Here is a 27,513-nt window from a genome sequence, read left to right as displayed (position 1 = left end):
TACAAAGGACTTTAAACATCTTTAATCAAAATGTAGTCTTATTGTTCAATTGTATCTTTGTTCTCTGATATGTATATGACAGAATTTCCTATTTACAGATGAAAAGTGTCTGGATGAGCCATATATTTTCCTTTTGTTCTGAGGAAATATGTTGAAGTGGTTTTGACCGACATACATCAGTGAGAAATATGGCTGGTCAAGGTATAATAAACTACAAATTATTTTTGATTCACTACAACTATGTTTGTCACAAAAATGCTATAATGCAAGACACTGTACTCATTCATCTCAAAACACTCGAGTCTTGAAATGGTTTTAGTTCTGATATAATAACAAAAAATTGTGTGGCTTGATTTATGACATCTCACTGAAATAAATCACATTTGGTACTCTTGTCCTTCAAAAATGGTCACTGTCAGTTTAGATTTTGCGTTGAATAAGACATAATTCATGTCAAATTTTCTTTCATTTTCTTTTCCAAGACCTATAATTTCCAGATTAAGTGCTAATACATTTTTGATTTTATTAGTTTTTATCATGTATGCTTAATCTCTTTTTCTCAAATACAGGACAAATATTAAAGTACTGCGTAGGAATCGTCATAGCTGTCCTGCTGACCCATGAATGTGTTGTGGAAACACTTGATTTTCCAGAAACAACTATAGATTTAGAGGTAGGTGAAGGTTTATTTATACTGCAGGAACATAAAAAAAAAAAAAGAAAACAAGATTCCTGTCTAATATATTATTTTCAGTAAGAATTAAATATTTTGTATTCATTAAATCACATTTAAAAAATTCAACATTAAATTTGTAGAAATAAAACACAAATTTATGGTATGGAAACATGAATAGATGATCAACCCACACTATAAATGTTTATATGTAAATAAATGTTTTGTATGTGTGTGTGTGTTATTTTATTTCAGCTTAGCTACATAGATGGACAACTGCATCACAGAATACCAAGAAGCGCAGGTCTGATTCACATTTACACACTGTCCTAATAATAGTTTAATGTTATGGATATAAAAATAAAGATATATTAATTAATACAGTATGCTTTGCGTTTTTATTTTTATTTTTATTATTTTTTTTATGTTGTTGTTTTTTTGTGATTTTGTCTGTTAAAAGTTCAGTCTTGCTATTTATCTGAAAAGTACAAGCCTGCTTAAAATCTCATCCTTTTCCCAAAGGTTTAGAGCTGTTGGAGTTCATTGTGGTTGTTGAGGTGAATGCATCACAAGCTGTGGTGATTGAACAAATCAGAGCGTCATTGGCCTCCATCAGGTTTCCTCTTCAGCTGGACAACAACACTGAAGTTACTGCTGTAAACATTACAACAGGTGAGCCCGTTAAACTGGTGTTCGGAAGTCATTTATGTTATTCTTACTTCTTCATTTTCTTAAATGTTGTGTAAACATTGTGTTATGTTTATATTAGTGTGCCAACCAAATGTGACCGAATACCAGTGCGTTTGTGAAGATGGTTATGCATGGTCATACAACAACTGCAAGACATATGAGGCCTGTGGCGACGTCAGTTTTGGCTCATGTGGATGTATCAATGGTATTCCCAGTGATGGAGAGATGTGTGTGCTGGAGAGCGGTAAGAATGACGACCAAACAAGACAACAGCAAATGCACTCAAAAAAATCTGTGAAAATGTTTGTAATAATTTTTTTTTTAAAGTTAAAAAGCTGCAATATAAATAAATAAATCATAATTTGTTAATTGTAAGTTACATTATACATATACAGTAGTATATATGTTGTCAAACATGATTGGTGAACATCAACATGTTTTATGCACGATACAGCTGGGTTTCCAAAGTTGGGAATTTAACTTGCAAATTTGGAATATTGCATAAAACATTTGCGAACGAGCATCGTTTCCATCCAACGAGTCAAAGAGAACAAAATCGTCACTTCCTGGTAAACTGGCACCAAATAGCCTATAGAAAACTAGGATAAGCTACTGAATATAATAATTTTCATATACGAAAAATTCATTGCGCCTCAGAGCGAGCAGACGAAACACAATAAATGCTGTCATTGCTTTCAGAGGTGAATGCTGCTGTTTGGGAACACAGTCGTGTAAGACAATTATACAGAAATACTTTGATGACAGACTTTGCTCAGGCATTTCAGAACGACCATAACAACATTTCAGATGCTATGGAACGAGATCAGTCTGCTGCTAGTCAAGTTATCCCGTCTCATAGCGCAAAGTCACCAGACTTTTTTGATGCGCTTGGAGGAATTTATTCGCAAAATGCATTTCCATCTCCCATTAGTCGCATTAACCCTTTTTCGCACAAGTCAAAAACCACATTAAGCGAGTGTAAACACTTTTTTGCGAATTAAAGGATTTTTATTCGAAATTTGGCGTTTCTATCACTCGTTTCTCATGCGATACTTCAAAATGCGCATTAAAACAGGGTGATGGAAACCCAGCTTATGACCACTTCACCCAAAGGTTCTGGGTATCACTGCAACACTCTTAGCAACCATCCTTAGCAACATAAACAATCAATACAGAGTCAAAACTATTCCATTTATTACCTATTTCAGCAAAATTCACTGTTTATTATTTAATGAATTAGCTACCCCTGCTGGCGTCAGTTACCTTTAATTTTGAGGCTACACCCTTCCCGCTGTCAAAGAAATTCTTCTCATATGGGAAATAAGTTGATGTGTGTGCATGTGTATGTCTGTGTGGAAGCCCACAGTTTCCGAAGTGCGAGGGAATATTACTGTTTGTTTTTTTTCTATTTCAGATATGCTACTCTATGTCCATTAATTTACACTGTAATACGCTTGCAATATCATGCTATGAATCGGTTTGTTTTAAACTAAGGCCACATTCACACAACAGCGGTTGTCAGTCCTGTATTTGAGTCCTTAATACAGTTACGTTCACACACAGTATAGGTTATTCAGGGGCGTTTAATTGGTGGTTGGGTTTGTGGGTGGTTTGAGGGGGGTTATATAATATCCAAACTGAAAATATGTCATTTCTATACCTAAAATACATGCAGATTGATCATAAACAAACCTAAAAGGTTTCTTACCAGTGGCAATCCTTTACAAAACTTAACATCTACCACAGTTTATCATGGGTAGAATGCAATGTTACAAGCATTTCAGTCAAATGTAATTTATGCAATTTTTCAAACCTTTAACCCACAGGGGGAACTAAATAAATATAGCACTATAAAATGTGCTCCCCTTACACAGAGTGCACATCGAAAGTGAAAGTGAACAGCGCATGCTCATTCAAAAGAGATTTAAATACACATATTGATAGCGGCTCCCCGATGCGTGAAAATTATATGCAATATTAGAATGTTTGCGTGAGCAGGCGGTAATTAAGGGATTAAGAAAACAGTCCTGCCCAGGGCCAAAAACGTACATAATGAATGACAACTGTAGAAAGCAAAAGCCGAATCCTGGAAATTTTGGGTGATTTAGATATCAGGACGCATTTTTTTAGGTCCAAAAAGAGTGTATGTCCGGGGGGTGGGAAAAAAGCGTATGGAAAAGGACGTATGGGAAAAAAACCCCTATGCTTATATCAACAAATTATGTATCCACCTCATTTTCAGCACAGAAGTAAGCCGTTTTATGAATGTGCGAGACTTTGGCTGTAGGGAAACGAGCAGAATAACAAAGTGCAGTAAACTGTAAAACTGTTTGCACTAAAAACCAATCAATGTGTTCATAATTAAGATAATGCATTAAAATAATATGGTAAGACACTAGTTTGCAATATCAAGCTGCAAAACGAGCTGTTTTAAAATGTACAAATGGTACAAAAACTGCTCTTACGGGAAAAAGGTGAATACTGAAATCAGGGGCGGACTTAGCGATTTGGGGGCCCTAAGCAAATTCCAGGTGTGGGGCCCCCATACAATAACTGTGCCCTTTTATGCTTAACCCCTATTTTGCTCGCTCGTTCGCTCGCTCTAGTTTTTAGTTTATCCCTGCACAACCAGTAATTAGTCAACTTGCTGCTGTTCTAAAGCCAAATTAGGCTACCTTATTTATTTATTTATTTTCGGATCACAAAAGGAAGACATTATCAAAAAATAAATAAAGAAAGAAAAGAAAAATGCGTGCACTTTAAATAAAAAAAAAAAATAAAAATTCAATCTTTTTACAAACATAAAACTATCCCATGCAACTCATTCCATATTCCAAGTGTTTATAACCCTTATATTGCTTGATCGCTCTAGTTTATAGTTTATTTGTACCGTCACAACCAGTAATTTGTCAACCTGATGCTGTTCTAAAGCCAAATTTGGCTACCTTATTTTTTGATATTACAAATGAAGACATTATCCAAAAAAAAAAAAAAAAGCTTGCACTTGTCCATTTAATAAATTAAACCTTTCCAATCTTTTTACAAACATAAAATTATCCCAGGCAACTCATTATATATTCCAAGTGTTCTGAAGGCATACTGTAGGCTTAGCCGAGAAACAAATCGAAAATGAAACATATTATTATGAAGAGAAAAATCTCCAGTCATTGCATTCGTGCATTTATACAAGTACGCGATAGTTCGCGCCGGTGCGCCTAGGAGAAGCACACAAGAGAGTTATTTTGAAACATCAAGATAAATAAAATTGTGACTTGAAACACAATACTTTCTTTACTGAGGTGAATATCTCTGTTCTGAGACAGACAGCCTAGAATGCGCGCAAAGAGCGCTTCCTCATAATCACTATAGCTGTGTCTCTCACTTCAATTCATTGCGATCTCACGACGTTCCGTTAATAAGCTCTACATTGAATCTCTTATTTACATCGTATCTACACTTTGTTATAATGAGATGATCCCCGAACTTGCAGAACGCAGCACTTGACAAAAACTCGGCATTTTGATCGTTAAGTGGATTCTAACTTAAACACTTCTGGTCACTGCGTTCAAGAAATCAGCGCACATGTCTGTGAACGGCTACACTGCTCAACGCTGCAGATATGTTTCGCCAATATCAGATGGGGCCCCCTGATTCCCCGGGGCCCTAAGCGGCCGCTTACCTCGCTTATTGGTTAAGTCCGCCCCAAATATATGGCCATCAAAATGCCTCTCATAATGTCTAGAAATGTTGGCAGTTAAATCCTAGCAACCACAGTCACGAGGTATGTACCATCATAGTCAAAAACAGGTTTTTCTTGGTGCCAATGCCTTCTTGTCTTTTTCTGGAATGTTGATATGTTGCTGTATTTTTATGAAAGCTCTTACCCTGCAATCGAGATCAACTGATACTAATTCAGATTATTTTTATACTCATGTGTCCCATTACTGATACGATGAACCAGTTTTAACTATATGGTTTTTGACACAATAACTAAATGATCATCAGACTACAACAGTAAAATCATGAACTCCATTATGCATATTTCATTAATAATAAAAAGATAACTAATTGCAGTTTTCATTTAAAGTTCTGCAATCTAAATGGTCTGAAATTAATTTTGATATTTGTTTTGGGCTATGCCTAATTGCTCAGTGCTCATTACAATTTTGATCGTTAAGTGGATTCTAACTTAAACACTTCTGGTCACTGCGGTCAAAAAAATCAGCGCACATGTCTGTGAACGGCTACACTGCTCAACGCTGCAGATATGTTTCGCCAATATCAGATGGGGCCCCCTGATTCCCCGGGGCCCTAAGCGGCCGCTTACCTCGCTTATTGGTTAAGTCCGCCCCAAATATATGGCCATCAAAATGCCTCTCATAATGTCTAGAAATGTTGGCAGTTAAATCCTAGCAACCACAGTCACAAGGTTTGTACAGCAAATTATTATTATTATATTTTAACATCTGTTGCTACTAATGAGCAGTGTTTTTAGCCTAATAGGCAGGCTAATAGTGTGCTAATAGTGTGCCTACTTCTTATAGGCCTATTTACACATTATTTTTAGCAGCCTATAATTAATTATATAAACATATTTATTATATGATATATTATATGAAATATTTATTTTGATGAAAAATGCAGTATTGTAAATGTACACTCTAATATCAAATGCAATGAAAATACCAAGCTGATGATGTGCTTGTTGATGCTGTTCCCAGAACTGCCCTTCACAGACTTCTTGTTTGAAATTGAGTTGGAATCATCAAACATCTCTGTGATCGATGAGATGAGGCGATATCTGCAGAACATCACTTTTCCACTTCAGTTTACTGAGATGGTTGAAGTATTAGATGTGGACATCACGACAGGTGAAGAATGACCTTCTGAACACAAATACAGTAGTGCTAAACTGTTAAATATTAGCTTACATTTGCATTGTATCCTTTCTTAGTGTGCAATTTCAATGACAGTGGATACAAGTGTGTATGTGAGGACCAGTATTTCTGGCCGTGTGATAAATGCAAAGAATATGGGAGCTGTGACGGCATCAATAACAACACATGCAGCTGCATCAATGATATTCCAAGTGACAGACAGTTCTGTCAAACAGCCAGCGAAATAACAAGTAAAAGAATTTATATATATATTTCCTTTTTGTAATCATGCAGAAGATCTGTCAGTCAGTTACTGTAACATGAACTGTATTTTTTCTAATAAATTATCATCCTTTTCCTGGAAGATAACACAGCATGTGGGCAACCACCATCAGGTACAGTACATAAAAACATCCGACTTCATTCCCAGTGTCAAGATCACTGCATTATTTCCTGCATATTAACAAAGCAGTGAATATTCCTAACTCTTTTTATCTTTCCACGATGACTCCAGTTCCTGTTGAATATCTAACTGAAATTCAGATAGATGCAGAGAATACTGCCACCATTGATCAGTTGAGGAACCTTCTGATGTCTGTCAGTTTGCCCTACACAATCACTGACAGCACTAACATTACAGAAATCAACATAACTACTGGTATGATCTCTGGCTCTGCTTATAATGTTGTACTTTATACGTGATAAATACTACCATGAATGATTGATGATTTTGTTGATTCTGTTTTTCAGTGTGTTCTCTGAATGAAACACAGTATCAGTGTAAATGTGAGGATCAGTTTGTTTGGCCGAATGACACGTGTCACTCATACGAGGCCTGTGATGACATCACTGATGGTTCATGTACATGTATCAATGCCCTTCCAGCCGACGGACAGTTCTGCCAGTTAAAAGAAGGTAAGCGATTACATTCATAAATATAAAAAATAACAATAACATTAAATTCTACAACTCTCATAAATTCTTTATATTTCATATTAATCGAGATCATGCAACTAAAATCATGCAGATTCATTAAGTTCTTAGATTTATTTTCTTCTTGTTTGTAATGAGCACTGAGCAATTAGGCATAGCCCAAAACAAATATCAAAATTAATTTCAGACCATTTAGATTGCAGAACTTTAAATGAAAACTGCAATTAGTTATCTTTTTATTATTAATGAAATATGCATAATGGAGTTCATGATTTTACTGTTGTAGTCTGATGATCATTTAGTTATTGTGTCAAAAACCATATAGTTAAAACTGGTTCATCGTATCAGTAATGGGACACATGAGTATAAAAATAATCTGAATTAGTATCAGTTGATCTCGATTGCAGGGTAAGAGCTTTCATAAAAATACAGCAACATATCAACATTCCAGAAAAAGACAAGAAGGCATTGGCACCAAGAAAAACCTGTTTTTGACTATGATGATACATAGTTTCACCATGAGGGTTCATAGTTTCAACCTGCTTCTGTTTGTTCTTGCAGTACTACCTTCTGACTATGTGATTGACTTCGATGTGAGATTCTTTGACTTGTTCCTGATAACCTACTTACGGAATCTCTTCACAAACATCAACCTTCCTCTCACTTTGAGCAACAGCATAAATATCACAGATATCGACATAACTACTGGTGAGCTCAGAAAGTGTCTGTGTTTCGCTATGAGTAAAAGATTTTTGATAAGATTATCTTAATATTGCTTACCATGTAAATTCTAAGACTACATAAAATCGTCAAATTTGCAGTCTTGGTGTGCCACACAACAAGTGTAGTCTGCCTTTGGATATTAACATGCACATAAACACAAAGTTACTCCCATAACATATTTTTACACACAGATATAATGTTTCAGAAATACTTTCTTAATTTTCCACATAATATGAGTAATTTAAGTGACTTTTATTGATTCTTTGAATATACTGTAGCCTAAAAGTCTGCTTTTTGTTTTGTTACAGTGTGTGGGTTAAATGGAACAGAATATGAGTGCAAGTGTGAGGAGAATCATGTTTGGCCCAATGACACCTGCAGGGCCTATCAGGTGTGTGATGGCATTGTGGGAGGAACTTGTGGATGTATTCAAGCTCTCCCTTCAGAGGGGCCACTTTGCCAGAGAGGTAAGAAATCACATTGTTGAAACATACATGTTCACATACTTGATTTACTGTCAATGAATGGATTTTTCATTTCATATTCCAATTTTTATATGATCGTTCATAATACTCTGTGTAGTTCGGTGTTTTATTGTATTTGCATAACATGATAATGAGAAGCTGTCAATCAAACATGAGTATGCGGAATTCATGACATCATTAGCTAATCGTTTTGAAAATGCTGCGGTGGACTGATTGCTTGCGAAACAGAACTAAGTTATCTTCTGATTATATTGCCCTAAAATAGATTTATACAAAATATAGTTGTAAGTAGCTTTGACTAATTTCTGATTGGCTAAGTGTCTTTCAAAGCTTGCACTGTGTTGCTTGAGGGCAAACAGCAAAAGCCAAACAAAGCAAGATGAGGGATAACAAGAACTGATTAGACAAATCAGGACGTCTCCCCTGGTGGGCAAAACCAGAACTGTCTAGAAATCTGACAGAGGCACTTTGACCAAAGCTCCTATGAATAAACATACTACTTGTGGTTTGAAAACCTTTGAATTTAGCATTTATATAATACCATCTCACTCTTTTTTTCCCCAGACATCAATGAATGTAAAGATGCAGTGTCAGTGTGTGGTCAATACTCAGATTGTATTAATATCATTGGGAGTCACATGTGTTCATGCTGGAGTGGATTTAATACCTCCAATAAAGACAGTCCTGTGAGCCGCAACAACTCATGTCAGGGTAAGTGTTATTAACTTTTTGGGGGGGATTTTTTCTCATGAACCTGAGTGTACAGAGCTGCTGTGTCTTTAGAGTTTGAATACTACTGTGAGCTGTAGCTGTTCCTGCTTGAGGTGTAACATCAGCAAACAAATGATTTATTTTTGTCTTTTTGCCTTCCTAGAATAATGATTGTGATTGAATGTCTTTAGATACCAGAGGTCTTTGATGTCTTTCGGTGTCTGCCTAATATAAAACCATAAAATGTAATATTTGTAATTTTTTTTTTTTTTTCATAGATATAAATGAATGTCTGTTCAGTCCATCTGTATGTGGTCCAAATTCCAACTGCACAAATCAGCTGGGAAGTTACAATTGTTCATGTCTGGATGGATTCACTGCAACAGTTTCAAGTTTCCCCGTCAGCATCAATAACATATGCACAGGTAAATCCTACAATCATATTATATTTTAAGTACAATAATTTTATTAAAAAACCCAGCTTATATTTGTATGTATTTTACTTTTGCAATTTTTGCCATCACATCATATTTAACACAAGTTATTGCAAAATCAACTATTAATCAGAAAAAAAAAAAAAGTTTCTTCCTGCTGCCTACATAATTTTTTCATCTTCTGTTTAAAATTTTAGCAGCCAAAGAGTAAGAAAAACTAGATTCAACTTATGCTGACTTTCATACTTTAGTGTTCCTAATAGTAAAAATATGTATATATTTTTTTTATATCTTCTTAATAAAGATGTGCATGAATGTCTTAACACATTGGAGGTCTGTGGTCCAAACTCTCGTTGCATCAACTCAATGGGGGGTTACAACTGTTCCTGCTTGACTGGTTTTACAGTAACAAATAGGAGTCGACCAGTCAGCACCAGTAACCCATGCAATGGTGAGCATGTAGAAAATATATTTCATAATTTTTTTTTTTTTTAAATAATTGTAACAAAAATAATAAAATACTATAATCATCTTTTATATGAATTGCTGTATGCTTCAGATACTGACTCTTTCATCTATGACGGAAGCTAGTTACGTTTATGCTGGAGTGGTTAAAATAACTGTTCCATTAAGTCTTTCAGGCTTAAAAACCTCGATTATGTTATTTTTGCTTGTAAAAGGCATAGTCATAATTTCTGGATGTTTTTTCCACTCTTTTTCTACAGTGACTCTACCTTTGACTGAGTATCTGATTGAAATTCAGATCAATAGCATGGACAGCAGCATCACTGATCGGCTGAGGAACCTCCTGATGTTTTTCAGGTCGCCCTACACAATCAGCGACAGCACTAACATTACAGAAATCAACATAACTACTGGTATGATCTCTGGCTCTGCTTTGTCATGTTGTATAGATAAGATTAAACTTTACAGATTATGAATACTGCCAGAAATTATACATTTGTTGACTCTTCCTCTGTCTTTCAGTGTGTTCTCTGAATGAAACACAGTATCAGTGTAAATGTGAGGGTCTGTTTGTTTGGCCGAATGACACGTGTCACTCATACGAGGCCTGTGATGTCATCACTGATGGTTCATGTACATGTATCAATGCCCTTCCAGCCGACGGACAGTTCTGCCAAGGTGAGACACTGACATCTTTCTAAGACAACATCAGTTTTCTTTTTACTGCATTTTACTTCTAGGTTTGACAGAGAGATTATGTGCTTGTTTTTTGTTTTCAAATAACTCTATATAAGGCACATGGTCTATTATATGATGTTTTCTTGAAATGTTAACAACTCAGTAAGATACTTTAAACATTAACCTCAGGCTTTGTGGTATATTTTATCTGAGAAATAAATTATTTCATATTTGAAATTAATGGAAACAGTAAAAAAAAATCATGTACATGAGAATATAATCATACGGATTGTTCTGCTCAACCTGCTTCTGTTTGTTCTTGCAGTACTACCTTCTAAATACGTGATTGACATTGATGTGAGATTCTTTGACTTGTTCCTGGTGGACTACTTACGGAATATCGTCAGAAATATCAGCCTGCCTTTAACTCTGAGAAACAGCATTAATATCACAGATATCGACATGACTACTGGTGAGATCAGAATGTTTTATCATGTCACACACTAAGACGAGTTCAGTATCAGGAGAAACTGACAGTTTGAACACAAATAAATGAATCCCATTCTATTACAGTGTGTGGGTTAAATGGAACAGAATATGAGTGCAAGTGTGAGGAGAATCATGTTTGGCCCAATGACACCTGCAGGGCCTATCAGGTGTGTGATGGCATTGTGGGAGGCACTTGTGGATGTATTCAAGCTCTCCCTTCAGAGGGTTCACTTTGCCAAAGAGGTGAGGAATCACATTAGATCACAAATGTACTGATTGTAATTGTAGTAACATGACCAGTATGAATGTATTTGGTGACACTTGACATGCTGCTTGGAAACCAAGATTTATGGAATACCTTCTCACTCTTGTTTGCAGACATCAACGAATGTAAAGATGCAGTGTCAGTGTGTGGTCAATACTCAGATTGTATTAATATCATTGGGAGTCACATGTGTTCATGCTGGCGTGGATTTAATATCTCCAATAAAGACAGTCCTGTGAGCCGCAACAACTCATGTCAGGGTAAGTGTTATTAACTTTTGGGGGGGGATTTTTTTCTTATGAACCTGAGTGTACAGAGCTGCTGTGTCTTTACAGTTTGAATACTACTGTGAGCTGTAGCTGTTCCTGCTTGAGGTGTAACATCAGCAAACAAATGATTTATTTTTGTCTTTTGCCTTCCTAGAATAATGATTGTGATTGAATGTCTTTAGATACCAGAGGTCTTTGATGTCTTTAGGTGTCTGCCTAGTTTAAATCTAATATTTGTTGTTTTCATTTATTTTTTCATAGATATAAATGAATGTCTATTCAGTCCATCTGTATGTGGTCCAAATTCCATCTGCACAAATCAGCTGGGAAGTTACAATTGTTCATGTCTGGATGGATTCACTGCAACAGTTTCAAGTTTCCCCGTCAGCATCGATAACACATGCACAGGTAAATCCTACAATCATATTATATTTTAAATACAATAATTTTATTAAAAACTCAGCTTATTTTTTATGTATTTTACTTTTGCATTTTTGCCATCACATCATATTTAAAACAATTTATTGCAAAATCAACTATTAATCACAAACAAAACATGTTTCTTCCTGCTGCCTAGATAATTTTTTCATCTTCCGTTTAAAATTTTAGCAGCCAAAGAGTAAGAAAAACTAGATTCAACTAATGGTGACTTTCATACTTGAGTGTTCCTAATAGTAATATATGTATATATTTTTATATCTTCTTAATTAAGATGTGCATGAATGTCTTAATACATTGGAGGTCTGTGGTCCAAACTCTCGTTGCATCAACTCAAAGGGGGTTACAACTGTTCTTGCGTGACTGGTTTTACAGTAACAAATAGGAGTCGACCAGTCAGCACCAGTAACCCATGCAATGGTGAGCATGCAGAAAATATATTTCATCATTTTTTAAATTAATTGTAACAAAAATATTAAAATACAGTAATCATCTTTTATATGAATTGCTGTATGCTTCAGATACTGACTCTTTCATCTATGACAGAAACTGGTTAGATTTATGCTGGAGTGGTTAAAATAACTGTTCCATTAAGTCTTACAGGCTTAAAAATCACAATCCATTCATAATTTCCTTATGTGAACCTCGATTATGTTATTTTTGCTGGTAAAAGGCATAGTCATAATTTCTGGATGTTTTTTCCACTCTTTTTCTACAGTGACTCTACCTTTGACTGAGTATCTGATTGAAATTCAGATCAATAGCATGGACAGCAGCATCACTGATCGGCTGAGGAACCTCCTGATGTTTTTCAGGTCGCCCTACACAATCAGCGACAGCACTAACATTACAGAAATCAACATAACTACTGGTATGATCTCTGGCTCTGCTTTGTCATGTTGTATAGATAAGATTAAACTTTACAGATTATGAATACTGCCAGAAATTATACATTTGTTGACTCTTCCTCTGTCTTTCAGTGTGTTCTCTGAATGAAACACAGTATCAGTGTAAATGTGAGGGTCTGTTTGTTTGGCCGAATGACACGTGTCACTCATACGAGGCCTGTGATGTCATCACTGATGGTTCATGTACATGTATCAATGCCCTTCCAGCCGACGGACAGTTCTGCCAAGGTGAGACACTGACATCTTTCTAAGACAACATCAATTTTCTCCATTTAATTGTTTTAATCTGTTTTCCTTTGATTTTACTGCATTTTACTGCTAGGTTTGAAAGACTGATTATGTGCAGTTTTTTTGTTACATGATCTATTACAGTATATAGAGTTTTGTCATTAAAATATTTACAGCATAGTAATGTTGTTTTAATATAAAGCTCAGTCTTTGAAGAAGACAATTCTACAAGATACCTACATTTTTGTCATTATAAGAATCATGCTGATTGTTCTGCTCAACCTGCTTCTGTTTGTTCTTGCAGTACTACCTTCTAAATACGTGATTGACATTGATGTGAGATTCTTTGACTTGTTCCTGGTGGACTACTTACGGAATATCGTCAGAAATATCAGCCTGCCTTTGACTCTGAGAAACAGCATTAATATCACAGATATCGACATGACTACTGGTGAGATCAGAATGTTTTATCATGTCACACACTAAGACGAGTTCAGTATTAGGAGAAACTGACAGTTTGAACACAAATAAATGAATCCCATTCTATTACAGTGTGTGGGTTAAATGGAACAGAATATGAGTGCAAGTGTGAGGAGAATCATGTTTGGCCCAATGACACCTGCAGGGCCTATCAGGTGTGTGATGGCATTGTGGGAGGCACTTGTGGATGTATTCAAGCTCTCCCTTCAGAGGGTTCACTTTGCCAAAGAGGTGAGGAATCACATTAGATTAATGTACTGATTGTAATTGTAGTAACATGACCAGTATGAATGTATTTGGTGACACTTGACATGCTGCTTGGAAACCAAGATTTATGGAATACCTTCTCACTCTTGTTTGCAGACATCAATGAATGTAAAGATGCAGTGTCAGTGTGTGGTCAATACTCAGATTGTATTAATATCATTGGGAGTCACATGTGTTCATGCTGGAGTGGATTTAATACCTCCAATAAAGACAGTCCTGTGAGCCGCAACAACTCATGTCAGGGTAAGTGTTATTAACTTTTTGGGGGGGATTTTTTTCTTATGAACCTGAGTGTACAGAGCTGCTGTGTCTTTAGAGTTTGAATACTACTGTGAGCTGTAGCTGTTCCTGCTTGAGGTGTAACATCAGCAAACAAATGATTTATTTTTGTCTTTTTGCCTTCCTAGAATAATGATTGTGATTGAATGTCTTTAGATACCAGAGGTCTTTGATGTCTTTAGGTGTCTGCCTAGTTTAAATCTAATATTTGTTGTTTTCATTTATTTTTTTCATAGATATAAATGAATGTCTATTCAGTCCATCTGTATGTGGTCCAAATTCCATCTGCACAAATCAGCTGGGAAGTTACAATTGTTCATGTCTGGATGGATTCACTGCAACAGTTTCAAGTTTCCCCGTCAGCATCAATAACATATGCACAGGTAAATCCTACAATCATATTATATTTTAAATACAATAATTTTCTTAAATAACCCAGCTTATTTTTATTTGTATTTTGCTTTTGCATTTTTTGCCATCACGTCATATTTAACACAATTTATTGCAAAATCAACTATTAATCAGAAAAAAATAATAATTCTTCCTGCTGCCTAGATAATTTTTCATCTTCTGTTTAAAATTTTAGCAGCCAAAGAGTAAGAAAACAAGATTCAACTAATGGTGACATTCGTACTTGAGTGTTCCTAATAGTAATATTATGTATATATTTTTATATCTTCTTAATAAAGATGTGCATGAATGTCTTAACACATTGGAGGTCTGTGGTCCAAACTCTCGTTGCATCAACTCAATGGGGGGTTACAACTGTTCTTGCTTGACTGGTTTTACAGTAACAAATAGGAGTCGACCAGTCAGCACCAGTAACCCATGCAATGGTGAGCATGTAGAAAATATATTTCATCATTTTTTTAAAAAATTAATTGTAACAAAAATATTAAAATACAGTAATCATCTTTTATATGAATTGCTGTGTGCTTCAGATACTGACTCTTTCATCTATGACAGAAACTGGTTAGATTTATGCTGGAGTGGTTAAAATAACTGTTCCATTAAGTCTTACAGGCTTAAAAATCACAATCCATTCATAATTTCCTTATGTGAACCTCGATTATGTTATTTTTGCTGGTAAAAGGCATAGTCATAATTTCTGGATGTTTTTTCCACTCTTTTTCTACAGTGACTCTACCTTTGACTGAGTATCTGATTGAAATTCAGATCAATAGCATGGACAGCAGCATCACTGATCGGCTGAGGAACCTCCTGATGTTTTTCAGGTCGCCCTACACAATCAGCGACAGCACTAACATTACAGAAATCAACATAACTACTGGTATGATCTCTGGCTCTGCTTTGTCATGTTGTATAGATAAGATTAAACTTTACAGATTATGAATACTGCCAGAAATTATACATTTGTTGACTCTTCCTCTGTCTTTCAGTGTGTTCTCTGAATGAAACACAGTATCAGTGTAAATGTGAGGGTCTGTTTGTTTGGCCGAATGACACGTGTCACTCATACGAGGCCTGTGATGTCATCACTGATGGTTCATGTACATGTATCAATGCCCTTCCAGCCGACGGACAGTTCTGCCAAGGTGAGACACTGACATCTTTCTAAGACAACATCAATTTTCTCCATTTAATTGTTTTAATCTGTTTTCCTTTGATTTTACTGCATTTTACTGCTAGGTTTGAAAGACTGATTATGTGCAGTTTTTTGTTTGCAGATAACTCTATAAGATACATGGTCTATTACAGTATATGAAGTTTTGTCATTAAAATATTTACAACACAATAATGTTCTTTTAATATAAAGCTCAGGCTTTGAAGAAGACAATTCTACAAAATACTGATGTTTTTGTCATTGTAAGAATGTAATCATGCTGATTGTTCTGCTCAACCTGCTTCTGTTTGTTCTTGCAGTACTACCTTCTAAATACGTGATTGACATTGATGTGAGATTCTTTGACTTGTTCCTGGTGGACTACTTACGGAATATCGTCAGAAATATCAGCCTGCCTTTAACTCTGAGAAACAGCATTAATATCACAGATATCGACATGACTACTGGTGAGATCAGAATGTTTTATCATGTCACACACTAAGACGAGTTCAGTATTAGGAGAAACTGACAGTTTGAACACAAATAAATGAATCCCATTCTATTACAGTGTGTGGGTTAAATGGAACAGAATATGAGTGCAAGTGTGAGGAGAATCATGTTTGGCCCAATGACACCTGCAGGGCCTATCAGGTGTGTGATGGCATTGTGGGAGGCACTTGTGGATGTATTCAAGCTCTCCCTTCAGAGGGTTCACTTTGCCAAAGAGGTGAGGAATCACATTAGATTAATGTACTGATTGTAATTGTAGTAACATGACCAGTGTGAATTTACTTGGTGACACTTGACATGCTGCTTGGAAACCAAGATTTATGGAATACCTTCTCACTCTTGTTTGCAGACATCAATGAATGTAAAGATGCAGTGTCAGTGTGTGGTCAATACTCAGATTGTATTAATATCATTGGGAGTCACATGTGTTCATGCTGGCGTGGATTTAATACCTCCAATAAAGACAGTCCTGTGAGCCGCAACAACTCATGTCAGGGTAAGTGTTATTAACATTTTTGGGGGGATTTTTTTCTTATGAACCTGAGTGTACAGAGCTGCTGTGTCTTTAGAGTTTGAATACTACTGTGAGCTGTAGCTGTTCCTGCTTGAGGTGTAACATCAGCAAACAAATGATTTATTTTTGTCTTTTGCCTTCCTAGAATAATGATTGTGATTGAATGACTTTAGATACCAGAGGTCTTTGATGTCTTTAGGTGTCTGCCTAGTTTAAATCTAATATTTGTTGTTTTCATTTATTTTTTTCATAGATATAAATGAATGTCTATTCAGTCCATCTGTATGTGGTCCAAATTCCATCTGCACAAATCAGCTGGGAAGTTACAATTGTTCATGTCTGGATGGATTCACTGCAACAGTTTCAAGTTTCCCGTCAGCATCAATAACATATGCACAGGTAAATCCTACAATCATATTATATTTTAAATACAATAATTTTATTAAAAACTCAGCTTATTTTTATTTGTATTTTGCTTTTGCATTTTTTGCCATCACGTCATATTTAACACAATTTATTGCAAAATCAACTATTAATCACAAACAAAACATGTTTCTTCCTGCTGCCTAGATAATTTTTTCATCTTCTGTTTAAAATTTTAGCAGCCAAAGAGTAAGAAAACTAGATTCAACTTATGCTGACTTTCATACTTGAGTGTTCCTAATAGTAATATTATGTATATATTTTTATATCTTCTTAATAAAGATGTGCATGAATGTCTTAATACATTGGAGGTCTGTGGTCCAAACTCTCGTTGCATCAACTCAATGGGGGTTACAACTGTTCCTGCTTGAGGTGTAACATCAGCAAACAAATGATTTATTTTTGTCTTTTGCCTTCCTAGAATAATGATTGTGATTGAATGTCTTTAGATACCAGAGGTCTTTGATGTCTTTAGGTGTCTGCCTAGTTTAAATCTAATATTTGTTGTTTTCATTTATTTTTTCATAGATATAAATGAATGTCTGTTCAGTCCATCTGTATGTGGTCCAAATTCCATCTGCACAAATCAGCTGGGAAGTTACAATTGTTCATGTCTGGATGGATTCACTGCAACAGTTTCAAGTTTCCCGTCAGCATCGATAACACATGCACAGGTAAATCCTACAATCATATTATATTTTAAATACAATAATTTTATTAAAAACTCAGCTTATTTTTATTTGTATTTTGCTTTTGCATTTTGCCATCACATCATATTTAAAACAATTTATTGCAAAATCAACTATTAATCACAAACAAAACATGTTTCTTCCTGCTGCCTAGATAATTTTTTCATCTTCTGTTTAAAATTTTAGCAGCCAAAGAGTAAGAAAACTAGATTCAACTTATGCTGACTTTCATACTTGAGTGTTCCTAATAGTAATATTATGTATATTTTTATATCTTCTTAATAAAGATGTGCATGAATGTCTTAATACATTGGAGGTCTGTGGTCCAAACTCTCGTTGCATCAACTCAATGGGGGTTACAACTGTTCCTGCTTGAGGTGTAACATCAGCAAACAAATGATTTATTTTTGTCTTTTGCCTTCCTAGAATAATGATTGTGATTGAATGACTTTAGATACCAGAGGTCTTTGATGTCTTTAGGTGTCTGCCTAGTTTAAATCTAATATTTGTTGTTTTCATTTATTTTTTCATAGATATAAATGAATGTCTGTTCAGTCCATCTGTATGTGGTCCAAATTCCATCTGCACAAATCAGCTGGGAAGTTACAATTGTTCATGTCTGGATGGATTCACTGCAACAGTTTCAAGTTTCCCGTCAGCATCGATAACACATGCACAGGTAAATCCTACAATCATATTATATTTTAAATACAATAATTTTATTAAAAACTCAGCTTATTTTTATTTGTATTTTGCTTTTGCATTTTGCCATCACATCATATTTAAAACAATTTATTGCAAAATCAACTATTAATCACAAACAAAACATGTTTCTTCCTGCTGCCTAGATAATTTTTTCATCTTCTGTTTAAAATTTTAGCAGCCAAAGAGTAAGAAAACTAGATTCAACTTATGCTGACTTTCATACTTGAGTGTTCCTAATAGTAATATTATGTATATTTTTATATCTTCTTAATAAAGATGTGCATGAATGTCTTAATACATTGGAGGTCTGTGGTCCAAACTCTCGTTGCATCAACTCAATGGGGGTTACAACTGTTCCTGCTTGAGGTGTAACATCAGCAAACAAATGATTTATTTTTGTCTTTTGCCTTCCTAGAATAATGATTGTGATTGAATGACTTTAGATACCAGAGGTCTTTGATGTCTTTAGGTGTCTGCCTAGTTTAAATCTAATATTTGTTGTTTTCATTTATTTTTTCATAGATATAAATGAATGTCTATTCAGTCCATCTGTATGTGGTCCAAATTCCATCTGCACAAATCAGCTGGGAAGTTACAATTGTTCATGTCTGGATGGATTCACTGCAACAGTTTCAAGTTTCCCGTCAGCATCAATAACATATGCACAGGTAAATCCTACAATCATATTATATTTTAAATACAATAATTTTATTAAAAACTCAGCTTATTTTTATTTGTATTTTACTTTTGCAAGTTTTGCCATCACATCATATTTAAAACAATTTATTGCAAAATCAACTATTAATCACAAACAAAACATGTTTCTTCCTGCTGCCTACATAATTTTTTCATCTTCTGTTTAAAATTTTAGCAGCCAAAGAGTAAGAAAACTAGATTCAACTTATGCTGACTTTCATACTTGAGTGTTCCTAATAGTAATATTATGTATATATTTTTATATCTTCTTAATTAAGATGTGCATGAATGTCTTAATACATTGGAGGTCTGTGGTCCAAACTCTCGTTGCATCAACTCAAAGGGGGTTACAACTGTTCTTGCGTGACTGGTTTTACAGTAACAAATAGGAGTCGACCAGTCAGCACCAGTAACCCATGCAATGGTGAGCATGTAGAAAATATATTTCATCATTTTTTTAAAAAATTAATTGTAACAAAAATATTAAAATACAGTAATCATCTTTTATATGAATTGCTGTGTGCTTCAGATACTGACTCTTTCATCTATGATGGAAGCTAGTTAAGTTCATGCTGGAGTGGTTAAAATAACTGTTCCATTAAGTCTTACAGGCTTAAAAATCACAATCCATTCATAATTTCCTTATGTGAACCTCGATTATGTTATTTTTGCTGGTAAAAGGCATAGTCATAATTTCTGGATGTTTTTTCCACTCTTTTTCTACAGTGACTCTACCTTTGACTGAGTATCTGATTGAAATTCAGATCAATAGCATGGACAGCAGCATCACTGATCGGCTGAGGAACCTCCTGATGTTTTTCAGGTCGCCCTACACAATCAGCGACAGCACTAACATTACAGAAATCAACATAACTACTGGTATGATCTCTGGCTCTGCTTTGTCATGTTGTATAGATAAGATTAAACTTTACAGATTATGAATACTGCCAGAAATTATACATTTGTTGACTCTTCCTCTGTTTTTCAGTGTGTTCTCTGAATGAAACACAGTATCAGTGTAAATGTGAGGGTCTGTTTGTTTGGCCGAATGACACGTGCCACTCATACGAGGCCTGTGATGACATCACTGATGGTTCATGTACATGTATCAATGCCCTTCCAGCCGACGGACAGTTCTGCCAAGGTGAGACACTGACATCTTTCTAAGACAACATCAGTTCTTTTCCATCATTTATTTTGTTCTATTTTCCTGTTGATTTTACTGCATTTTACTTCTAGGTTTTACAGACTGATTTTGTGCAGGTTTTTTGTTTGCAGATAACTCTATAAGATACATGGTCTATTACAGTATATGAAGTTTTGTCATTAAAATATTTACAACACATAGTAATGTTGTTTTAATATAAAGCTCAGGCTTTGAAGAAGACAATTCTACAAAATACTGATGTTTTGTCATTGTAAGAATGTAATCATGCTGATTGTTCTGCTCAACCTGCTTCTGTTTGTTCTTGCAGTACTACCTTCTAAATACGTGATTGACATTGATGTGAGATTCTTTGACTTGTTCCTGGTGGACTACTTACGGAATATCGTCAGAAATATCAGCCTGCCTTTGACTCTGAGAAACAGCATTAATATCACAGATATCGACATGACTACTGGTGAGATCAGAATGTTTTATCATGTCACACACTAAGACGAGTTCAGTATTAGGAGAAACTGACAGTTTGAACACAAATAAATGAATCCCATTCTATTACAGTGTGTGGGTTAAATGGAACAGAATATGAGTGCAAGTGTGAGGAGAATCATGTTTGGCCCAATGACACCTGCAGGGCCTATCAGGTGTGTGATGGCATTGTGGGAGGCACTTGTGGATGTATTCAAGCTCTCCCTTCAGAGGGTTCACTTTGCCAAAGAGGTGAGGAATCACATTAGATTAATGTACTGATTGTAATTGTAGTAACATGACCAGTGTGAATTTACTTGGTGACTCCACACGTTGTTTGAAAACATTTAATTGTAACATTTATGTAACACTTTCTCACTCTTGTTTGCAGACATCAATGAATGTAAAGATGCAGTGTCAGTGTGTGGTCAATACTCAGATTGTATTAATATCATTGGGAGTCACATGTGTTCATGCTGGAGTGGATTTAATACCTCCAATAAAGACAGTCCTGTGAGCCGCAACAACTCATGTCAGGGTAAGTGTTATTAACTTTTTTGGGGGGATTTTTTTCTTATGAACCTGAGTGTACAGAGCTGCTGTGTCTTTAGAGTTTGAATACTACTGTGAGCTGTAGCTGTTCCTGCTTGAGGTGTAACATCAGCAAACAAATGATTTATTTTTGTCTTTTTGCCTTCCTAGAATAATGATTGTGATTGAATGTCTTTAGATACCAGAGGTCTTTGATGTCTTTAGGTGTCTGCCTAGTTTAAATCTAATATTTGTTGTTTTCATTTATTTTTTTCATAGATATAAATGAATGTCTATTCAGTCCATCTGTATGTGGTCCAAATTCCATCTGCACAAATCAGCTGGGAAGTTACAATTGTTCATGTCTGGATGGATTCACTGCAACAGTTTCAAGTTTCCCCGTCAGCATCAATAACATATGCACAGGTAAATCCTACAATCATATTATATTTTAAATACAATAATTTTCTTAAATAACCCAGCTTATTTTTTATGTATTTTACTTTTGCATTTTTTGCCATCACGTCATATTTAACACAATTTATTGCAAAATCAACTATTAATCACAAACAAAACATGTTTCTTCCTGCTGCCTAGATAATTTTTTCATCTTCCGTTTAAAATTTTAGCAGCCAAAGAGTAAGAAAACAAGATTCAACTAATGGTGACATTCGTACTTGAGTGTTCCTAATAGTAATATTATGTATATATTTTTATATCTTCTTAATAAAGATGTGCATGAATGTCTTAACACATTGGAGGTCTGTGGTCCAAACTCTCGTTGCATCAACTCAATGGGGGGTTACAACTGTTCTTGCTTGACTGGTTTTACAGTAACAAATAGGAGTCGACCAGTCAGCACCAGTAACCCATGCAATGGTGAGCATGCAGAAAATATATTTCATCATTTTTTTAAATAATTGTAACAAAAATATTAAAATACTATAATCATCTTTGATATGAATTGCTGTATGCTTCAGATACTGACTCTTTCATCTATGATGGAAGCTAGTTAAGTTCATGCTGGAGTGGTTAAAATAACTGTTCCATTAAGTCTTACAGGCTTAAAAATCACAATCCATTCATAATTTCCTTCTGTGAACCTCGGTTATGTTATTTTTGCTTGTAAAAGGCATAGTCATAATTTCTGGATGTTTTTTCCACTCTTTTTCTACAGTGACTCTACCTTTGACTGAGTATCTGATTGAAATTCAGATCAATAGCATGGACAGCAGCATCACTGATCGGCTGAGGAACCTCCTGATGTTTTTCAGGTCGCCCTACACAATCAGCGACAGCACTAACATTACAGAAATCAACATAACTACTGGTATGATCTCTGGCTCTGCTTTGTCATGTTGTATAGATAAGATTAAACTTTACAGATTATGAATACTGCCAGAAATTATACATTTGTTGACTCTTCCTCTGTTTTTCAGTGTGTTCTCTGAATGAAACACAGTATCAGTGTAAATGTGAGGGTCTGTTTGTTTGGCGAATGACACGTGTCACTCATACGAGGCCTGTGATGTCATCACTGATGGTTCATGTACATGTATCAATGCCCTTCCAGCCGACGGACAGTTCTGCCAAGGTGAGACACTGACATCTTTCTAAGACAACATCAGTTCTTTTCCATCATTTATTTTGTTCTATTTTCCTGTTGATTTTACTGCATTTTACTTCTAGGTTTTACAGACTGATTTTGTGCAGGTTTTTTGTTTGCAGATAACTCTATAAGATACATGGTCTATTACAGTATATGAAGTTTTGTCATTAAAATATTTACAACACAATAATGTTCTTTTAATATAAAGCTCAGGCTTTGAAGAAGACAATTCTACAAAATACTGATGTTTTTGTCATTGTAAGAATGTAATCATGCTGATTGTTCTGCTCAACCTGCTTCTGTTTGTTCTTGCAGTACTACCTTCTAAATACGTGATTGACATTGATGTGAGATTCTTTGACTTGTTCCTGGTGGACTACTTACGGAATATCGTCAGAAATATCAGCCTGCCTTTGACTCTGAGAAACAGCATTAATATCACAGATATCGACATGACTACTGGTGAGATCAGAATGTTTTATCATGTCACACACTAAGACGAGTTCAGTATTAGGAGAAACTGACAGTTTGAACACAAATAAATGAATCCCATTCTATTACAGTGTGTGGGTTAAATGGAACAGAATATGAGTGCAAGTGTGAGGAGAATCATGTTTGGCCCAATGACACCTGCAGGGCCTATCAGGTGTGTGATGGCATTGTGGGAGGCACTTGTGGATGTATTCAAGCTCTCCCTTCAGAGGGTTCACTTTGCCAAAGAGGTGAGGAATCACATTAGATTAATGTACTGATTGTAATTGTAGTAACATGACCAGTATGAATGTATTTGGTGACACTTGACATGCTGCTTGGAAACCAAGATTTATGGAATAACACTTTCTCACTCTTGTTTGCAGACATCAATGAATGTAAAGATGCAGTGTCCGTGTGTGGTCAATACTCAGATTGTATTAATATCATTGGGAGTCACATGTGTTCATGCTGGAGTGGATTTAATACCTCCAATAAAGACAGTCCTGTGAGCCGCAACAACTCATGTCAGGGTAAGTGTTATTAACTTTTTGGGGGGGATTTTTTCTTATGAACCTGAGTGTACAGAGCTGCTGTGTCTTTAGAGTTTGAATACTACTGTGAGCTGTAGCTGTTCCTGCTTGAGGTGTAACATCAGCAAACAAATGATTTATTTTTGTCTTTTGCCTTCCTAGAACAATGATTGTGATTGAATGACTTTAGATACCAGAGGTCTTTGATGTCTTTAGGTGTCTGCCTAGTTTAAATCTAATATTTGTTGTTTTCATTTATTTTTTCATAGATATAAATGAATGTCTGTTCAGTCCATCTGTATGTGGTCCAAATTCCATCTGCACAAATCAGCTGGGAAGTTACAATTGTTCATGTCTGGATGGATTCACTGCAACAGTTTCAAGTTTCCCCGTCAGCATCAATAACATATGCACAGGTAAATCCTACAATCATATTATATTTTAAATACAATAATTTTATTAAATAACTCAGCTTATTTTTTATGTATTTTACTTTTGCAAGTTTTGCCATCACATCATATTTAAAACAATTTATTGCAAAATCAACTATTAATCACAAAAAAATAATAATTCTTCCTGCTGCCTAGATAATTTTTTCATCTTCTGTTTAAAATTTTAGCAGCCAAAGAGTAAGAAAACTAGATTCAACTTATGCTGACTTTCATACTTGAGTGTTCCTAATAGTAATATTATGTATATATTTTTATATCTTCTTAATTAAAGATGTGCATGAATGTCTTAATACATTGGAGGTCTGTGGTCCAAACTCTCGTTGCATCAACTCAATGGGGGGTTACAACTGTTCTTGCTTGACTGGTTTTACAGTAACAAATAGGAGTCGACCAGTCAGCACCAGTAACCCATGCAATGGTGAGCATGCAGAAAATATATTTCATCATTTTTTTTTTTTAAATAATTGTAACAAAAATATTAAAATACTATAATCATCTTTGATATGAATTGCTGTATGCTTCAGATACTGACTCTTTCATCTATGATGGAAGCTAGTTAAGTTCATGCTGGAGTGGTTAAAATAACTGTTCCATTAAGTCTTACAGCCTTAAACATCACAATCCATTCATAATTTCCTTCTGTGGACCTCGATTATGTTATTTTTGCTTGTAAAAGGCATAGTCATAATTTCTGGATGTTTTTTCCACTCTTTTTCTACAGTGACTCTACCTTTGACTGAGTATCTGATTGAAATTCAGATCAATAGCATGGACAGCAGCATCACTGATCGGCTGAGGAACCTCCTGATGTTTTTCAGGTCGCCCTACACAATCAGCGACAGCACTAACATTACAGAAATCAACATAACTACTGGTATGATCTCTGGCTCTGCTTTGTCATGTTGTATAGATAAGATTAAACTTTACAGATTATGAATACTGCCAGAAATTCTACATTTGTTGACTCTTCCTCTGTTTTTCAGTGTGTTCTCTGAATGAAACACAGTATCAGTGTAAATGTGAGGGTCTGTTTGTTTGGCCGAATGACACGTGCCACTCATACGAGGCCTGTGATGACATCACTGATGGTTCATGTACATGTATCAATGCCCTTCCAGCCGACGGACAGTTCTGCCAAGGTGAGACACTGACATCTTTCTAAGACAACATCAGTTCTTTTCCATCATTTATTTTGTTCTATTTTCCTGTTGATTTTACTGCATTTTACTTCTAGGTTTTACAGACTGATTTTGTGCAGGTTTTTTGTTTGCAGATAACTCTATAAGATACATGGTCTATTACAGTATATGAAGTTTTGTCATTAAAATATTTACAACACAATAATGTTCTTTTAATATAAAGCTCAGGCTTTGAAGAAGACAATTCTACAAAATACTGATGTTTTTGTCATTGTAAGAATGTAATCATGCTGATTGTTCTGCTCAACCTGCTTCTGTTTGTTCTTGCAGTACTACCTCTAAATACGTGATTGACATTGATGTGAGATTCTTTGACTTGTTCCTGGTGGACTACTTACGGAATATCGTCAGAAATATCAGCCTGCCTTTGACTCTGAGAAACAGCATTAATATCACAGATATCGACATGACTACTGGTGAGATCAGAATGTTTTATCATGTCACACACTAAGACGAGTTCAGTATTAGGAGAAACTGACAGTTTGAACACAAATAAATGAATCCCATTCTATTACAGTGTGTGGGTTAAATGGAACAGAATATGAGTGCAAGTGTGAGGAGAATCATGTTTGGCCCAATGACACCTGCAGGGCCTATCAGGTGTGTGATGGCATTGTGGGAGGCACTTGTGGATGTATTCAAGCTCTCCTTCAGAGGGTTCACTTTGCCAAAGAGGTGAGAATCACATTAGATCACAAATGTACTGATTGTAATTGTAGTAACATGACCAGTATGAATGTATTTGGTGACACTTGACATGCTGCTTGGAAACCAAGATTTATGGAATAACACTTTCTCACTCTTGTTTGCAGACATCAATGAATGTAAAGATGCAGTGTCAGTGTGTGGTCAATACTCAGATTGTATTAATATCATTGGGAGTCACATGTGTTCATGCTGGCGTGGATTTAATATCTCCAATAAAGACAGTCCTGTGAGCCGCAACAACTCATGTCAGGGTAAGTGTTATTAACTTTTGGGGGGGGATTTTTTTCTTATGAACCTGAGTGTACAGAGCTGCTGTGTCTTTACAGTTTGAATACTACTGTGAGCTGTAGCTGTTCCTGCTTGAGGTGTAACATCAGCAAACAAATGATTTATTTTTTGTCTTTTTCCTTCCTAGAACAATGATTGTGATTGAATGACTTTAGATACCAGAGGTCTTTGATGTCTTTAGGTGTCTGCCTAGTTTAAATCTAATATTTGTTGTTTTCATTTATTTTTTTCATAGATATAAATGAATGTCTGTTCAGTCCATCTGTATGTGGTCCAAATTCCATCTGCACAAATCAGCTGGGAAGTTACAATTGTTCATGTCTGGATGGATTCACTGCAACAGTTTCAAGTTTCCCCGTCAGCATCAATAACACATGCACAGGTAAATCCTACAATCATATTATATTTTAAATACAATAATTTTATTAAAAACTCAGCTTATTTTTATTTGTATTTTACTTTTGCAAGTTTTGCCATCACATCATATTTAAAACAATTTATTGCAAAATCAACTATTAATCAGAAAAAATAATAATTCTTCCTGCTGCCTACATAATTTTTTCATCTTCTGTTTAAAATTTTAGCAGCCAAAGAGTAAGAAAACTAGATTCAACTAATGGTGACTTTCATACTTGAGTGTTCCTAATAGTAGCGATATGTATATTTTTTATATCTTCTTAATTAAGATGTGCATGAATG

The 27,513-nt window shown here is 35.2% G+C and overlaps 3 protein-coding genes across 3 annotated transcripts; all 3 read left to right on the top strand.

Moving 5' to 3' along the window:
- Positions 1–99: 99 nt before the first annotated feature.
- On the top strand, positions 100–11,763 carry LOC131526622 (fibrillin-2). The gene is made up of 21 exons (XM_058754968.1): positions 100–201; positions 570–673; positions 929–977; positions 1,196–1,345; positions 1,443–1,607; positions 6,085–6,234; positions 6,318–6,491; positions 6,606–6,635; positions 6,755–6,898; positions 6,991–7,155; positions 7,735–7,881; positions 8,205–8,363; positions 8,946–9,092; positions 9,371–9,517; positions 9,831–9,977; positions 10,252–10,404; positions 10,514–10,669; positions 10,995–11,141; positions 11,243–11,401; positions 11,537–11,683; positions 11,759–11,763. Exons 1-21 carry the CDS (start codon positions 189–191, stop codon positions 11,761–11,763), a joined length of 2,658 nt encoding a protein of 885 aa, XP_058610951.1. The 5' UTR covers positions 100–188.
- A 7,978-nt stretch (positions 11,764–19,741) lies between these two features.
- Positions 19,742–23,046, top strand: LOC131526621 (adhesion G protein-coupled receptor E1-like; the record flags this gene model as incomplete). The annotated part of the gene is made up of 10 exons (XM_058754967.1): positions 19,742–19,817; positions 20,120–20,272; positions 20,382–20,537; positions 20,869–21,015; positions 21,117–21,275; positions 21,415–21,561; positions 21,834–21,980; positions 22,287–22,433; positions 22,732–22,884; positions 22,994–23,046. Coding segments are annotated over exons 2-10 (1,215 nt in total), but the record flags the coding sequence as incomplete, so codon positions are not given.
- Positions 23,047–23,056: 10 nt separating this feature from the next.
- Positions 23,057–25,867, top strand: LOC131526620 (adhesion G protein-coupled receptor E1-like). Its single transcript, XM_058754966.1, has 9 exons — positions 23,057–23,148; positions 23,479–23,625; positions 23,727–23,885; positions 24,021–24,167; positions 24,437–24,583; positions 24,891–25,037; positions 25,341–25,493; positions 25,603–25,758; positions 25,854–25,867. Exons 2-9 carry the CDS (start codon positions 23,616–23,618, stop codon positions 25,865–25,867), a joined length of 933 nt encoding a protein of 310 aa, XP_058610949.1. The 5' UTR covers positions 23,057–23,148; positions 23,479–23,615.
- Positions 25,868–27,513: the final 1,646 nt, after the last annotated feature.

Source organism: Onychostoma macrolepis, chromosome 20, assembly GCF_012432095.1.
Source record: "Onychostoma macrolepis isolate SWU-2019 chromosome 20, ASM1243209v1, whole genome shotgun sequence".
Taxonomy (NCBI): domain Eukaryota; kingdom Metazoa; phylum Chordata; class Actinopteri; order Cypriniformes; family Cyprinidae; genus Onychostoma; species Onychostoma macrolepis.
The sequence above is the reverse complement of the archived record's forward strand: the minus strand, read 5'-3'. Positions and strand labels throughout refer to the sequence as shown.